The following is an 18,115-nucleotide window of genomic DNA, read 5'->3' as shown; positions in this document are numbered from 1 at the left end:
GCTGCTGCAGGAACCAAAGTGCCAGGGAGAGGAACACCAAATTGTGTGCATTGCTTTTAAGTCGGACCCGAGCACTAGGAAGATCTTCCAGACTTTTCTGATGCAGGACTGACCAAGCCTGAGCCACCTCAACAGAGTCCTGGACCCCAGAAGCAAGGAAAGTCTCAAGTGGTATCCGAGAACCCCCATAATGCAGGGGGAATCCCCCCACCCTCCCCTGACTACTCCCCACCTTAACATATTCCCTTACCCCAGCCCACATCTATTTTTTTATTAAAATGTACCAATTGACCTACCGAATTTGACCCAAAAAATGCAGTCAATTTGGAGTAGGTCAATTTGGCATTAGATCAAATTGGGCAATACTCTGTGACCAGACTCCATTGACACTGTGGTTGTCCAGCATAGCGCCCCATCCCTCTAGGGACAAGTCTATGGTAATGGTGATCTCTAGGGGCGGCTGCCTGAACGGCCTACCCACTAACAGGTTGGCCTCTGCCCTCCACCACGAGAGGTCCTGGTGAAGGTGTTGTGGTATGCTGACTGGAGATGCCTGAGAGCCAGTCTCCTGATTCCAGGAGGCTGAGAAATGTAGCTGCAGCTTCCTCATTTGGAGCCTTGTGTGTGGCACTGGCAAGAGGCAAACCGCCATTATGCCAAGCAGGTAATCGTACAACCATGCCAAGGTTACTGGTCTTCTGAGAAAATGCCCAGTGGCTTTCTTGATTGCTGTGATCTTGTCCTCCGAGGGGAAGATCTTCTCTACCCTCATATCCTAAATTAGCCCCAATAATGTTAAGGACTGCGTGCGATCTAACTGCAACTTCTTGTGGTTGATGGAGAACCCCAACTCGTATAGCATGCTTAAGTGTGACAGCTGTGCGCTGGACTCCCTCGGGTGACTCTGCTCGGACCACCCTGTTGTCGAGGTATGGATAAATGTGGTTTCCCTCTGCCCAGAGCAGGGCTGCTACAGCATTGATTAACCCTGTGAAGACCCTTGCAGCCGAATTGAGGCCATTCGGGAGGACCTTGTATTGGAAAGGAATGCCCATGATCCTGAACCGGAGGAAGGAATGATGGGGCTCCCAAATTGGGATATGCAAGCACACATCTTTCAGATCCAGGGAGTACATCCAGTCTACCCCACACAGTGTCTTCATGATGAGTGATGGAGTAACCATCTTGAACTTTTGAAGAGGAAGGTACAAGGATGAAAGGTCTAGTACAACTCTCAGGCCAGCCTGGTTTTCTGTATGGCGAAGAAACAGGAATAGAAGCCCATGCCTCGCTGTGAGGCTAGAACCTCCTCCACAGCCTGACTCGCCATAAGCTACAAGAGTTGCCATCCCAATCTGGGGGCTCAGGAGGCAGGGGGGGTGACAAAAAATGGAGGTATCGGCAGGAGGAAGCCCGAGGAAACCACTGACAGAATCCATGGGTCCACGAACCTTGCCCACCAGGAATGAAAGTGAAAGGCAAGCGTGCCCCTCACCAGAGAACTGTGGATCTGGATGACACTGTCACTGTTTCTTTCCTTCTGGCGCTGGTGCGTGGGAGGGGGTACTGTAAGAACCCCTTATTTGATGATTTGTGTTGTTTGCGTCGGTGCTGGCTTGGCGACCTGACCGGCGATCCTGAAAGCCCCTGAAGCCACCGAAGGTATGATCTCTGTTAGAGCGTGGGTAACTCTGGCTATAGGTCTGGGGCGCAAACTTGGTTAGAATTGACAGGGACCTAGCTGTCTGGGAGCTATCATTCTTTTTATCAAGCTCCTAATCCATTGTTGAATTAAACAAGTCTTCCCCCCTCAAATGGCAGGTCGAGAATGCAATCCTGCACATCAGGGTTAAACTTGATTGCCTTCAGCCAAGCTGTTCTCCTCATGTCGGTGGTGTAAAAAAAGGCATGGCATCCAAGTAAGACAGACACAAGTTATCACAGTTCCAGGGTGTTAATTAAACTGTATAATGGATGAGATAAATGCCTAATCTAAACCTAAATCTAAAATGGGAGCAAGCTATGATAATAATAATAATACAGTGGAGTCTAGTCAAATAAAAAGGGCCTACACTAAAAAAAATAACTATTGCCAATCCTTACTGCTATGCTACAAAATATTGTGGGATAATGTTCACAAGAAAAGAAAGGAGTGTTCACAAAATGATAAATCAGGATGTGATGGCTGGGGTCTCCCTTTCCCACGGTTTTAGCACGAGACAGGGCAGGGCTCGTTATCACAGCACACTCCAGGCTGCTTTGGCACAAGCTTACAGATCCTTTGCTCTATATCAGGGCCTTCTGTGCCCAAGTCTCTTCTCATGCAAAGTCTCTTGCATCAGAGGGCCAGATAGGCAAAAACAACAAAATAAAAGTTCTTTTTGGCAATCTTCACGTCGGGTGATTACCCTTCACCCTTGGATCCCCCCCCTCAGCTGGGCTGCGATCCTATTCTCAGTCATCAGTCTCCCTTAGTCGTGCTCAGATCAACTATTCAATGTGGGCATCCCTCAGTCGGGTCCATACTTGTCGTCACAATGTAGTTCACTTGGATTCTTCACAATATGGGTTTCACTTCCTTAACTTTTCTCTTGGCGTCCCTCAGTCGGGTTCACTACTGCCTTTCATTCACAATCTCCTCCGCTTGCGATACTCAAACAAAAAGTCTCAATGTCTTTTTAAACAACCCCCTCGGTTTAGTGCGGTCACCCTCATCTGGGCTCAGACCTTCTAAAGCACTTGTCAATCTTAAACAGACTTCCGAAGGGTGATCCCGTCTCGCTGGGTCACTCTGTTAGCCTAAGGCAAGTGCGGGTTTCACAAAATCACAGTTCACATGGCGTTCCCCTCAGCCGGGTGCAAACGCCCGTTTCACAATCATCACAACTTCTGCAATGTGTCAAGGACTTTCGATTGTACAACGGATTTGGCTTGACCCTTGTATGTCCACCTTAACCCCTTATGCCGGCCTTCCCTATGGTCTCTTAGTACTTGTCATTTCTTTACTCAATATGTTCAACACAGTCTCATTCTCAGGAGATGGGTACCTGCCAGAGACCACCGAACGAGCGCCCACGTGGCGCCGGACCACGCTATCTCTGGTATCAAGTTTGTTCACAAAAGAATTCTGTCTATTTATTTTCTTAATTTTGCAACTGCAACCTTAAGCCTAACACAGTCCGGTCCACTATCAGGTTCTTCCGACTCACCGGCTGTGTTAAACTCGTTGGCGTTTCTTTTGCCGCTGGAGTCAAGGACAGTAAGACGATGGCAACCGCTCCCCCAGCCCTGGCTATCAGTGCAGGAGGGTTCCACGTACCGCTGACATCTGTCACACCATTTGCCACCTGCGATTTCCAGTCTTATGTTTCCTTTGTTGGAGGCCTCGCGAGTCTAGATGGAAAAGGGCATGGGCAACTCCCTTCCTGACGTCCTTTCAGGTCTCAATATATACAAGAGAGGAACTCCAAAAATATTCAGGAACTCAATGAGCACAAAAGCTAACCTAAAACACAAGAATGTTCCTGAACAAACTCAAGTTATGGTATTATTTAAGTACTACAATTGCTTATTCAACTGGCAACTTAAACTGAACAAAGCATACAATTATTCATATGTATTTTTGGTATCTCACCAATCAGATGGTCCTACAACAAAGGGGTTGGTACAAAAAGTATGAAAACAATTGTTTTTTTGTTTTATTATTTATAATAAAAACAGCCAATTTAACCAATAGACGGTTACAAATGTGAATGGGAATTACACAGATAAGCATATACAACCCAAACTTCAAGATAAAACGTAATTCTTTCAATCATAGAATAAAGGGGGACAATATCATACATAAATGAGAAGGAAAAAAAGAAGAAAAGGTGCAACACCACATCAGATGGTATACAAACAACACATTAGTTCTGTTTATGGTCTTTATCCATATAAATTAGACAATGGTAGATCGAGATGATTAGTCATAAAATAACAGAAGAATACAAATTGTTTTGTTTTTTAGAGCAAAGAAAAACTATTTAGCGAATGGGGGTTAGACTATCACTGACTAGCCCTTACTAGCTAGAGGATAAAATGTATCCAAACATTCACAGGTAGTCTCTTTATTGAAAGAAACAGCTTAAATGAAAAGGTCATGCACCAGATAATAAATACTGTGCATAGAGCCTAATTTAGGCAGAAGAGAAAAACAACAACATAGACAACAACACACAAATGAATTTGTGAAACTGATATATACAATTGCTTTTAGTTTGACAAAAAAACGAAGATTATATCACAGGCTGAAATAGTGTACAAGAAGGCTCGAAGGTCTCGCCGCCTTTCCCCTCCGTTTGAATTGTCGTCCTGAAATAGCTGTCTCCTTGTGAGTTCGGCCATGCTCAGAGTGTGCTCTTGTGCTTTGCCTTTTATCCCTATGGAGATGTGAAAGGGCAGTCAGGTGTGTGTAGCTGTAGGCGATTGCCTGACTCCGCCTGACCCTTGTATTGGGACATGTCAGGTAAACAGCTCTTGTCCTAGTCATTGTTGCTCATGGTGTGAGAAAGTGTTTGTGTTGGAAAAGGCGGGGTGGGGGTAAAGTTAGTGAACATCAAAGTGTGAAGGGTGGGAAAAAGGTGTCATAAGGAAGGGGGTAACACGTCTCACCTTTCGGTGCTCCACTTCCAATCCCCAAAGACCCCTCACCCAGGTGATCCTCCCACATTGGTCCACCCCCAGGAACTGGATCCAATAGTGATGGCCATGTCCTGGCCACCGGATGACAGATCCCCAGTGACTAGCATGAGACACCATCAGGTTTCTCACAGCTGTGACACAAATAGCCCTGCCTGCAGTGTCAATGTGTGCCACAGTTGACTCCATGATATCCTGGGCCACTATCTTCACCTCTGCCATACCTGCCTTGAATCTTGCCTGACTGTGCGCCGGAGGCTCAGGAAGGAAGTCTGCTATCTCCGCCAATGTTTTTGGTTCACTGCGGCAAGCATGGCGTCCGCATTGGCCTGGCTTAGGTGAAGCGTGGCATTGGATTAGATTTTGTTCCCATAGGCCTCCAGGAGGTTGTCTTCCTTTTCTAGGAGGGCCGATGTAGGGGCTGATGTGGAAGCTTGTGGCTTAGAATACATAGAGGTTGCTGCTATAACTGAGGAATGAGGCTGAGGGTGTACTGACAGAACGAGAGCATTTCCCTCCGGCTGTCTATACTTGGCATTTAACCACTTGTTAGTAGGTTGTTTGGAATGTGGCTTCAGCCAGCCTTTTTTGGCTAAAGCTTCTAAATCCTTCTGCAGAGGGATGCCGGTTCTTGTGGTTGAGCGGATTGTCAGTACCTCTGCCAATACCCCCGCCTACGGTTGTTGAACCTGCGGCTGAGGGATCCCCAGATATTCAGCGATTCCTGCAAGCCTCTCATGGAAGTCCCTAGCTGAGGAGGAATTTTCGTCCGTGTCCCCTGCTGTGTCCTGCTGGTGGAGTGCGGGGGGGGGGGGTGCTGCGGGCAGCTGTGGAGTACTGACTGGCAGTGTCGGTTGTTGCAGCGGGGGGTGCACCAGGGGTGGAGTTGCCAGGATGATGTGAACCTGAGTGCGGGGGGTGTAGGAACCTGGGCCAGCACAGGTACTGGGGCCTGGACCATGACAGGAGGTTGAGGCAGTACTGGAGGGAGCATGTCCTGGATGGCCCCCATGAGTATAGTGCTAATTTGAGGGGATCTCATCAGGCTGAGGAACTTCTTAAAGAACCTGTCCCCGCAAAACTGGTGGGGAGCCTGTTGGCGTGGGAGTGGGTCCTTGGACCTGTACCTGTTGTTGTGCTCTCGTTGCCCCCTTGCCTGGCATAGCGAAGGTATGAGAATTGCACTTGTGCGGATGCAGGTGCATATGAGGTGGACCAAGTAACTGGTGTTGACCAATCCCACCTTGACGTGCGTTCCGATGCCTGCGCATTGGAATGTGAAGGCCCTGGAAGCGCTGCCATTTTGTCTGGCCCGGCGGCCAATTTGTCTTGTACTGCGCCATGTGCCTGCTGGGTAACAACCGTTGTACTGTTACCTGTCTCTGCCTGTGCGCTTGATTGCGAAGGCTCAGACCTTCCCTGAAACTCAGGTAGGCACCTCCGAGGTGGAGTGACCTCAGCCATAGCGCCGACAGTGCTGGTACTGCGTTTAGGAGTCCCCTCAGGATCGAGGCCGGTGTCAGAGCAGAGCCATAGCCTCTCAGGGAGATCCCAGGTGCTAGAGTCTTGCTGCCCCTCAGCAGTGGGATCGGGAGGGTCCCTGGATCCCTCAGCCAGATGGCCTGTAGCTGCTCGAGCCTCGGTCCCCTTGCTGGTGTTAGGTCCAGGAAAGCCCCTCCTGCTTAGACGCTACCCAGGGAAGTAGTCGCCCTTGCGGGGTGCAGAGGAGAACAGGGCACATACCTTTGGCCTGGACTTCCTCTGGACGTACTCCTTTCAGGTTCTTCTCCAGTGGTAATCTTGCGAACAGCTTCCTCCACCTGGCTGGGCGATTCTTCAACAAACAGGGGGTAAGTGCATCACACGCCGAGCAGGCCAGACATGTGAATCCGACATTGGGAAGTAACCCTTGCAGGCCAGACACCTGCGAATCCCACCGTCATCGACATGCGCCGGGAAGGAGAGTGGCACCAGAGGACACAGCACCTTAAACTCTAAAGAATTCACTATGGAAGAAAAAGGGAAGTAGTATCCCGGGGACGGGTGCGTGGAATTACAAGGCCGGAGGCCTGACCCAGGAGCGCGGGAGAAATCGGTCTGCTACCATCGACTTGGAAAAGAGGACTGGGGAGTGGCGCTGGTGAGCAGAGCCAGGGGAGCGCATGCTCCCGGGCCACGAACATCTAAACTTAGAGGATAATTAAAGTTTTTCTGGTGAAAAAGGTTCTGTTCCCCCCCTTTAGCAAGGGACGCCCATACAGTATGGAGGAAAGGGGACAGGAAGTAGGAGTAGATCCGTTGATGGAAGTAGATCTTCACCGACAACGGGTCTTCGCTGCTGGTAGTCAACAGAGACTGATGACTATGAAAGGATCAGAGAAAGAACTATCAAAGTTATCCAAAAACTTGAAAAATATCACAATTCTCAAAGAGCAAAGTGAGAGGTCTCCAAACACTGAAACGTGCTGTAAAAATCTGAAGATGGCCACCAGGGGTGGAGATTAGGTAGACGACTGTCATTGGTTGGGGAGAGTATGAGCTAAAGGAGAGGGATTGGTTATAGAGCAGATGAGCAGTTTTCAGGCTAAAGCGAAACTGCTTTTCTTTTTTACTGAGGATTCCCAGCCTGACAATGGAATATTCATGAGCACATGAATCCATGCCAGACCCCATGCTGGAGAAAGAATGTACCAAAATGTGTGAGAGTTACACAAGTTAACTATCATCATATATCATAATTTTGCAGGGATAAACATAAACCATTATTCGAAATTCTAGAACAAACCATGCCATTCTGAAAGTTATTTTATACACAATAACCTTTTCCTATGTTAATTTTGTTTTTAACAGTTTCCATTCTTTAGCTTTTGAACTACAAATATAATTACTTACATTCAGATTTTGTTCTGTATTTCTGTGAATGGTTTTAAAGTGTATTCCATTCCTGTCAGCCTGTTAAAATACAAATTAAGCTATCAGTAGATGTAGGGATATAAGAAAGAAATGTTTGTCTATAGTCAAGGCAATTTTAGAGGGTTAGAAACAAAAAGTACACTTGCATCACAATACAAAACTGTTCACATAAGCACATCACAAAGTTACATTGTTCACACAAATAGGCATGAGACAGAAGAATGAATTGGACTAGTTAAATATGGAGCGTTGGTAATAAGCCAAATCACCACTCTAGTAGTCTCAAAGCACCTATATTTTTCCAAGCTTTAGCGCTCATTGAGTCTTCAGCCCGAAGTGACCAGACCATAGTTTACTGCAGAAAAATAAGAGAATGGAAATAGGAGGCAAAGGAAGGATAGGAAAAGAAAGGTAGAAAGGAGAAATGTAAGGGAGTTTGAAACATGTGAATGCGTGAATGGAAAGGATGTAAACAATGACATGTTGATGTACTGTTTGGAAGCAAGAGGAGTTTGAGAGCTGCTCAGGCTAGCCTGCGTATGCTGTCTTGGATAGGCTGTGGCCATTAAAGAGCTAGAGAATGTTTAATTTACTTACCTGTAACTCTTGTTCTCATGTTCAGCATGGGTCTGAGATCAATTCACATGGTCATGAATATTCCCCATTGACAGGCTGGACTCTGGCTCATACTGCCCCCATCCAACGACAGTCCTCTCCCTAAGCTCCAACCCTGGTGGCCATCTTCAGATTTGGTAAGCATGTAAAGTGCAGCATGAAACAAAAGAGCCACAGAGTGGAAGGAGGGAGGGTTTGCATGTGAATCCATGCCAGACACATGCTGGAGAACAAGAGTTACATAGTTACCAACATGACCCATTCCAATCTGTAGGTGATTATTCAGTCCTGTTTTTTTTCTTTGCATTCTGGGACTCTTAGAGTTTTATAATAGAACAAGTGGAACTCCAAATCCCAGAATGCAAAGAGAAAACTAGGACTGGATGAACACCTACAGATGGGAATGGGTCATGTTGGCAAGTATGGATGGAGTTATAGGTAAATGACTTCAACCTTCTCCAGCATGGGGCCTGGCATGGATTCACATGTTCATGAACAACGATTACAGAGCAGTACATATACACAACCACATGAGTTTCATCTACACAGGTGGCTAGGGGAGGGCCAGCGCTATTGGATCCCGATCCTGTGGTGGACGACCGAGGGAGGATCACCAGGTGGAGGGCCATTTGGGATTGGGGAGGGATTGCCCAAAGGCGAGGCATGGTAGCCCCCTTTTTCCAATAACCCCCTAGACGACATTCCTTCCCATTACATGACCGCAGACTATTCCCCTTTTCCCTTTGACAAAACCTCCCTGCTCTGCTAAACCATGGCGAAATTCAACTGAGGCACTTTTTCATTTATATCAATGTCCCATTAACAAGGACAGGCAAAGTCAGGCACAGAATACAGAACAAACACACCTGAGGACTGTTAGCACACCACAGGTGTATAAAAGGAGTGAGCCAGAGAAACAGAATGAGCGAGCTGGAGCCCTGGGAAGTCCACGAATCGGAGTACGAGACCACAGGCGAACTTGGACACCCAGAGAATCTTAGACCTGCTGGGAGAAAACAGAGGGGTGAGACGCTGAGAGGCTATGGTGTAAAAGGGCTAACGAAAGTGTGGAGAGGGAGCTGTGTCTCCAAGGAGCCAGAAGGGGGTTAAGTGCAAAGCTGGTCTCCTGAGTGAAGTACGTGGAAGGGTGGTCGCCAGCGAAGCCATCCAAGAGAGGTGGAGGGGCTGGCAAGGAGCCCTTGGTCTTCAGTCGATAAGACCGCAACAATGATGTTAAAGAAATCACAACCCACGAGTTCAAAGGCAGAGGGAATCCCGGTTGATAATGGCGGCAAAGTGTGAGGGATAAAATGTTGCAAGACGTAAGATAATTACAAGGACAAGCATAGGATAAGAATCACGCTGAAGAGGAAAGCTTTGATTGTCCGTTGTGAAAGTTGAAAAATGAGAGAAAAAAAACGTGAACGTTCGTGTGTACGTTAACACGTGGTGAAAGCAGCACTAGTGAACAGAGACACTGTGTACAGGAGTGAAGTTCACGGAGAGAGTGAATAACAAGCAGGTGAAGGGGGGCTATGCTTCAGGGAAAAGGCATGCAGAGACCCTGTGAAAACCTGGTTATGAATTGTAAAAAGGTGCCAGGTGCAAGATATTGAGAAAAGCTGAAGTTGAACTGTAAAAAGGTGCAGAGGTCATGCTGATGAAAGTAAGCTATCATTTAACTGCAAAAGGGTGAAAGAGAGGCCCAAGTATCAGGGCAGGAAGTACTGTGTATTCATCAAAAGTTTCTGATATGTTGAACTGTTGAATAACTGTGTGAGGAGAGCCAATGTGTTAGAGTAGTCCCGCCTGGGGCTGAGGAATATTGGGCGTTGTTGAAAGGCTTGGATACCCCTATACACCAACCTGTTAACTGTGAAAGACTTATGAACTAATGATGAAGAGCAAACTTCCTGAGGAGAGGTGACACAGAGGAACTGTTACCTAAAGGAACTTTGAACTTGTGCGACCAGAACTGTTTGAACTTTGTAAAAGGAACTTTATGCAGAGCCTTTGAAAGGCGAGGAACGCATGCTGAATCCCAAGTGGCTCAAGACTTGGGGAAGGCAGCTGTAGATCAGTTCCAATACTATCCTGAACTTTACTTTGAAGCACTGTTTTTATTTAGTCCTATCCCATGCACATTATTGCATTAGACAGTGTGAAGGCAAGCATAGGTTTAACACAGACATTTCTTTTGGACTAACTTGACTAACTTTGAGCTTATATTTTAGTTGATGGTCCAGACTACTCCCATTATTTTATTTATTTATTATTCTTTGTTTAGTTGAAAACTTCAACTTTTTCAAACATTTGTTATTTTTTTACATCATGTAGGATAAAGATTCTTAGAATCACACATCATCATATAATTTACAACATTGCCATCACAGAAATAAAAACATTAACACCAGTTGTTAAAAATCATTACAATAAAACTAACACCAATCAGCAGTTAACAAAAAAAAAAATGCTCCAAAGGTTAAAATCAGTAAGTTATCCGCAGATTTGTCTCAAACCTCCCTTTTGGACCTCAAGTCACGTCTCATTGCAAGCATGGATAAAGGCCTAGCAACTCTTCTTGTGTCACTGGATTTATCCGCGGCATTCGATTTGGTTGACCATCCTATCCTGGTAGCCAGAATGGCCGAGGTAGCTAATTTCTCCACCTCTGCAGCATCATGGATAAACTCTTTTTTGGCTAATCGAAAGAGTAGAGTTTGCCTCGGGGATTCTGAAGCGACACCAATTCCGGTGCTCTTCAAGGTTGCCCAGGGGGCTAGTACCTCCCCCTGCCTCTATAACATCTACACAGCTCCCTTTTTTAAGATGCTCGAGGATGAAGGTATCTCATTCTCAAACTACGCCGATGATACTCAGGTTCTAGTTCAACTCTCCGGATTACACTCCCAGGACGAAAAAGAGCTAAATCGAGTATTTTCCCTAATTGAAAACTGGATGATGGCCAACAACCTCGCTCTGAATAAAAGCAAGACTGAGCTTATGATCGTGGGTAACACCAATTACCTAGCCAAATTGGACCCCACCTATAAATCATTTAAGCTAGGCCTAGTGGATATTCATCCTCAACCAAAACTAAAAATACTTGGTGTCGTTTTGGACCAGTCCCTCAATATGAGAGCTCAAGTTAGTAGTGTCATCTCTGCCTCCACCTACTATGTGAAACTACTGTCCCACTTAAGACCTTTTATCTCGCAGGCAAATGCCGAGATCATCGCGAGAGCCATAGTTGGTACAAAGATCGACTATTGTGGCAGTCTCCTGGCCGGCTTAGGAAAAGCTGACTCCAACAGACTTCAAGTAGTCCAGAACGGGGCCGTCCGTGTAGTTACGGGTCTGGCTCGACGTGATCACGTCTCAGCTGCTCAAAGTTCCTTACTCTGGTTGCCGATTGAAGCTTGCGTTAAATTCAGACTTTTAACGATAGTCCTTAAATGCAGACTTGGCACAATGCCCAAATACCTGCAAAATCAAATCCAAGATAAAGCCAACCCAAGGGCTCTCAGGTCAAGTAACCAGAATCTACTATGTTATCCACGCTGCAAACTTAAGAAGGTGGAGAATGGGGCCTTCTACTCTGCTGCATCCAAACTCTGGAACTCTCTTCCTTCCATGCTCCGACAGCAATCCTCGATCACCACTTTCAAGAAGACCCTCAAGACCCTTCTTTTCTACTGACCACTCTCCCTCTCATTCTCTGTCCTGGCCTAGCCCTCTTTTACCAGAGGCCTTGATTTTCTTTTTTTATGTCACCTTTTCGTTTGTCCGTCATGTCTCGCGCCCTCATGCCTTAGGGTTCATTGCAGTGCATTAGAAATTGAATAAAGTAAAGTAAAATAAAGAATTACAAGTTTCAAAGCCGGAATACTTTCGCATGGATTTACCAATCAGATGTTGCTTGTACCATTAGGAGTTCATACAAGGTGTTGCAAACTAACAGCCAAAATGTGGAACTCCATCCCTGTAGTCCTAACATCAGAACCGTCCTACTACAGTTTTAGAAAAAAGACCAAAACATGGCTCTTCTCTAATGATGCATAACTTTGTATTACCATGCCATATTTGTAAATAACTAATATAATCATGTAAATACGTAATGTAATTCTCTTGTTATAATGTAATGTGAATAATCATCTGTACATATTTCATCTACATCTCTGTTCCTTGTGTATATGCAACTCTGTAAATGTGCCCAGATACCTCAGGGTTTGGCACGCTACATAAATATACAAACAAATAACTGGTCTAAAATACTTCATCATGGATTCTTAAATGAAGTATACATTTAACAATGGCAATGTTAAGCGATACGGACTCTTCATTAAAAATCTTTAACCATAACATTTCTTCTGTTAAAATCCTACATTGGCTAAAATGTTTGTAAAATGCTTCTCTTCTTTGTAGAGCTAGAGATAGGCAGGAGTATTTTAGGGTTCAAGAGATTTTTCAGTTTTGCAGAAACGACAGCTGATGTCCGTGTTTGGTATTTTTGAATGGATGGCTATTTGCACTTGTTAGCCATACATTTAATCTCAATTTTAGGGTGACTGCAGAATATTTGTTATCTAGGAATTTGGTTAGATACTTTGGTATAGTATTTATAGGTTTTAAAGTAAATTCACCTTTGCATAACTTAAACATCTATTCCAAGTTTCATTCCAATTCCATGCCCACAATTTAAATTTAGCTTTGTCAGGGTTTGATACCAACATATGTAAAGAGATATCAGATTTTGACATACTTTGTTTGCAATACATTTCCCACGCATACAACGGACCCGTGACTGGCCCATTAAGGGCCCTAGATAGCAAAGGCAACAGAGTCTTTGCATGGATCCGCTGATGCCAGGATTCTGGGCTAAATAGCATGGGCTTCTGGTCCAGGCTGCCCCTGACCATGGCGGCCAATGAGATCAGGGCCCAGCTCACATCGCAGGATTGCGATTGGTATACTCTTAGGTAAATTTAGTATTTTGTTCCAGAAGATATCTTCAAGAAGTTCCCAGTTTGGATGATCTTTTGGATATTTGCACTGGGCACCATATGTAATTACTGGTACTACTTTTTGCTTATAAAATGTGATTGCCTGGATGTGTGAGAATTTTCCATATTTTCTTTGTATGAGTCTAGCTTGTGAAGTTAATGTATTCATTTTCAATATAAGCTCTTTTCGATACAGTAGAGCTGTGCAGTTGTTAATATTTTGACCTAGATATTTATAATCATTCACAATTGTAAGTGGAATTTCTCTAAGGACCCAACAAATTTTACCACTCGATTTTCTCCTGGAGGGTGCAAATACTAAGGTGCTTTATTTTTGTATGTTAAAAGTCAGTCCTTTTGCCTGCGCATAATGAGTCAAGGCAGTTAGTTTTCTTTGAAGGCCAGCAGGTGTCTGATCTAATAAAACCAAATCATCTGCGTATAAAAGCCAAGATACTGGTTCATTATTGATCTTTGAAGGGAAGGAGTGTGTCTGGTTTAAAACAAGGTAAATGAATATCATTAATATAAAAGTTAAAAAGAACAGAAGCTAAAATACACCGTTGTTTAAGACCAGAATTAGTTGGAATTGCAGCTGTGAGCAGGCCGTCTGTTAATTTGATTTTGAGGGGTGTCTCTGAAAAAAATTGATAAATAAGGTTTAAAATATATGTCGGATATTGTGCTTCAGCTAATTTCAACGAAAGCAATTCACGTGAAACCTAGTCGAATGCCTGTTTATGTAACGCTCACCTGATTCCCGTAGAGGCGCCGGTCTTGACTGGGCGTATACCGTATCTTCAAAGGTGATGTGTAACACACGGCTGGCTCTTTGGGCTGGACCTCTGTGCACTGTATGTCTGACTCGAAGGGTAAGATGTCTGCAGATAGAAAATATGGGATTAATGAACTGGGTTATTGAATGTCTCTCTCTTCTTCCCTTTCTCTTCTCCTGTAGAACCCCAAAGGTTAACGCTCTCACCTTAGGTAAGTGAACGCCGTGCTCTCCATCTGCCTCGGGGCAGGGTGCTGTAACCAGTTTCTTCACTGGATAAGGGGAGCAGGCCTCTTGACTTCAGAGGACTGCTGTCCGTCGTTTACTGCACGAACGGTAAGTTTCGAGTAATTCTAATGTCTTTAAAAGTCTTTAGTAATGATGTCTCTTGTTTTGCAGGGTTCCGGCGATGGCGGATGACGGGCTGAAGTGAGTTGAAGATGGAGCCCGTGTGATGAATAGAAGCGCCTGGAAGCACGTAAGTAAGCGCTTGTTGCCTGCTTCACGATGCGCTCTAACTGTCTTTTTATTTTGCAGGTACAAGTTCGGAGCGGCTGCAGGGTGCCGGAATACCCACTGGGTTAGATGTGGAAAGGAGTAATGGCACGTGAGTATTAAAGTTCCCCAATGTCTTTAAACGCACCTTGTTTTGTCTTTCAGATGCGGGATGCAGCGCCGAAGGCCTCCGGAGCGTGCGAAGAGTTGGTAAGCTTTTGTCTTTCAGATGCCGGAATGCAGCGCGAGGCGTTGGTGACAGCCGATGGACCAGGTAAGTGAAGCGCTGTCACAGAAGACCGTAATGCTAACCTGTTCTTTCTTGTCTTTATAGGTGTTGCTGAAGACTGGATTCAGGATGGTAAGCCTTTTTCCTTAGGCCCAGGATCAGATGCAGAAGACACGATGAGCGTTCTGCTGCAGAGGATGCAGAATAACGCAAAGCAAGATTCATCCATCGGGTGTGGTTTAAATAGCCTCCTGTAGTGCTTAGGTGTCTCCTTCCACAGCCACGCCTAGGTAAGAAAAGAGTTCCTGCTTTCCAGAAGAGTTCCAGTGTTCTGAACCTAGGGAGTGGCTCCTGCCCCACCCAACAGGAAAAGTAGTTCCAAACAGAAGAGGATCAGAGGCTCAACTGGCAGGCAAGTAAGCAGCATGGTCTGCTGCAGGTAAGTCCACCCAAGCATTATGAGCCCGGCGCTTCCAGCGCTGGGACTGGGCATATTTATGAGCCTGGTGCCACTGGCGCCAGGACTGGGTCCAAAAGGTCCCAATTGGGACTGGTTGGCACTCGGAACCTGGGTTATGGATCTGCTTCCAAGGGAGTTGGGAAAACCCTGACCTTTTGGAAGCAGAGATCATGACAGTTTAAAATCAATGAAGGTCAAATAGATAGGCTGACTTGTATTTATGGCTTGTGTTTTAATCATAGATAAAAGTAATAGGTTAAAAGCTGTTCCTGTTCCTTTTACAAGTCTAGATTGGTGAGGGTCCAAGAGGTCAGCCTGGTGCATCCACACTTGGAGATCTGTCATAATCAGCCTTGCAAAACAAATTCCCAGATATGTCGAGTAAGGCTTTAGGGTGGTAATTCTTAGGATTGGCCCAATTTCGTTTCTTAAAAATAGGTATTGACTCTGTCCAAGATTTCAGAATTACACCAGTATTACGCACATTGTCAGAGATAATTTGTAATACTGATCCCCATTCATGTGGGTATTTCTTGAACATCACGTTCGACAGGCCATCTGGGTCTGGGGCACGTGAATTGCTTAGGTTCTTAATTAACATCATGATATCCGCATGATCATATTTCAAATTCATTGCATCAGTATGGGTGATTGTCCTTGAGAGTTGATTATGTGATGATGTAAAGAGCAAAGCTGAGAAGTGCTTCACCCATTCTTGTTCATTGACTGAGTTTAATAACAGTGTTGCTGTAGCCGAATTTGTTTCCTAGTTTAGAAGGTTCCATATTTCTGCAGTCGATTTATTTGAAATAGCCATAAGCATATTCTCTCCATATAGTTGGCTTTGTTTATTATGGATTTGGCGAATGGCATTTCTATACTTAGAGCGCAAACGTTTTTTTAGCATTCAACCCCTCAGCATGAGTGCACTGCCTAAGGTCACGTTGTGGTTCTACTTTCAAGTTTTGTACTTCAAAATTAGGTGGGTATCGATGAGTAAACAATGGTCGATGGCAACCTTTTGAGTTTTCGCTAATTACCATAAGTGTGTCTGTGTACTCTATAGAACTTAGGGGATAGAGTACTTGAGTTGTATCCAAGAAGGTGGTTTTAAGGTGCATTAACATGGTCATTGACCATCTTAATCTGTTTCTACTAGGAGTCATGCTATAGTTACCATTCAATTTGGTCTGAAGTGTTACAGATTGCTCAGACCGTTACACTTCAAGAATATTGTGGTCACTAGCATCTGTTGGTATTATTGTGAATGTAAACAATACGGTGAAAGCAGTTGACGGGATCAAAAATAGCATGGGCTTCTGGTCCAGGCTGCCCCTGGCCATGATGGAGAGAGCAGCTTTAATCAAGATGGTAGTCCTGCCGAGACTGTTACATTTTTTTGTAAACATCCCGCACGTGATCCCTAGGCATTTCTTTGCTAGTCTCCACAGCTTGTGCAGGGGCTTCATTTGGCATAACTCCAGGAACAGGGTGGCTCTTAGGAAGTGACAAAACTCATGTGACAGAGGGGGAATAAACCTCCCGAACCTTGAGTTGTATTATCTTGCGGGTCAATTGCAATACGTGGGCAGATGGCTGTCTGAGGAAGAAACAGCAGAGTCTAGGTTGTTGTGCATGGAACCGGCTCCTTATTTTCTTAGAGAGGTGGTGTGGCTGCCTAAGCTTAAGGTGCCAGAGATGGCGCGACTGTTGGTACATGGCTGGGAGGTTTTGGCATAGAGCATGGCGGCTAGTGGGATACCCCGCTCGGTTTTCCATGCAGGTGCCGCTGGATGCGCTATGCAAAGAAGACCCCCAATTGATACAAGGGGTCCGTAGGTACTGGGAACTAATGAGTCTGGTTACTTTGGGAGACATATGGCAAGATGGAGTGGCGCTAGATTTCCAGAAATTGATGGAGGACACCGGGATGCATAAGGGGCAACATATAACCCACTCCAGAATTGTTAAGCGGGTGCGAGAAAAATGGCCGGTGGTGGTGCTCACGGAACAACCGGATGCCACCATGGAGAGGATATATGACGTCTCGGAGGGCGGGCACGAGATATCCCGCATATATGAGCTACTGGGGTCCAAGGTGGGGAAGTAATTGTCCTCATTGAGACAGCTCTGGGAGGAGGAGGTGGGAGAGCCTGTGTCGGACGGGTTATAGGATAGAGCCCAGAGATATCATAAGAAAGTGTCCCGAAATGCGAGGCTCCAGCAGATCCAATTATATGTCACACATAGGGCATATTTGACCCCCAGTAAGATTGCTAGGTTTGGGGGCCAGATAATCCAGAGATGCCCCAGGTGCGGCGAGGAGGAAGCCGATATGTTACATATGTTCTGGGCTTGTCTGGAGGTGGGTAGATTCTGGGCTAAACTGAAAATACGCCTAGCTGAGAAAGGCATTAGGCTAGAGGTGGAGTCGGCCTGGGCATGCATGCTGGGAGGTTTCCCCAGGCCACATCATTTGAGGCACATTAGCAAGATGAAGGACTTGGCATACATCCTCGCTAAAAGGAGGATTGCGATGTGCTGGAAGGCAGCTCATAGGCCCAGATTGAACTTGTGGTGGGCTGACCTCTTGAAATGGGCCGAGGCGGAGTCGGCTGTTTGGTTCGAAGCGGTTAGCAGGGGAGGAGAGGAGGAAGTAGGACCCCTAATTGAATGGAGGCAATTGGTGGCCCCATGGTGCCCCCCCCCCCCCAGCCCAATCACAGTGAGGATGATATGGATGAGAGGACGACAATCGACCCGCCTGGGGACGTACAGGCTGAGGATATGGACATTATGGCTCAAGTTGGGGGGGGGGGGGAAAGAGTGTGGGACTGAAGAACATGGTCTGTAAAGTTAACTTGTTTGACATGGATATGGAAGCCCTAATTATTGTATTGTTTGGTGTGTTGTTATAAAATAAAAAAATGTTTAAAAAAAAGAAA

General features: G+C 45.6%; 1 protein-coding gene across 4 annotated transcripts in view; it reads right to left on the bottom strand.

Annotated features, from left to right (window-relative positions):
• The window catches only part of VPS13C (vacuolar protein sorting 13 homolog C), a 5,236,720-nt gene that overhangs the window by 2,593,044 nt on the left and 2,625,561 nt on the right, over nt 1-18,115 (bottom strand). For all 4 annotated transcript variants that reach the window (XM_069624493.1, XM_069624490.1, XM_069624491.1 and 1 more), the window contains one exon: nt 7,573-7,632. In XM_069624493.1, the coding sequence (XP_069480594.1) occupies nt 7,573-7,632 (60 nt within the window). The remainder of the gene's footprint in view (nt 1-7,572; nt 7,633-18,115) is intronic.

This window comes from Ambystoma mexicanum, chromosome 11 (genome assembly GCF_040938575.1).
Source record: "Ambystoma mexicanum isolate Mex_15411 chromosome 11, UKY_AmexF1_1, whole genome shotgun sequence".
NCBI lineage: Eukaryota > Metazoa > Chordata > Amphibia > Caudata > Ambystomatidae > Ambystoma > Ambystoma mexicanum.
The sequence above is the reverse complement of the archived record's forward strand: the minus strand, read 5'-3'. Positions and strand labels throughout refer to the sequence as shown.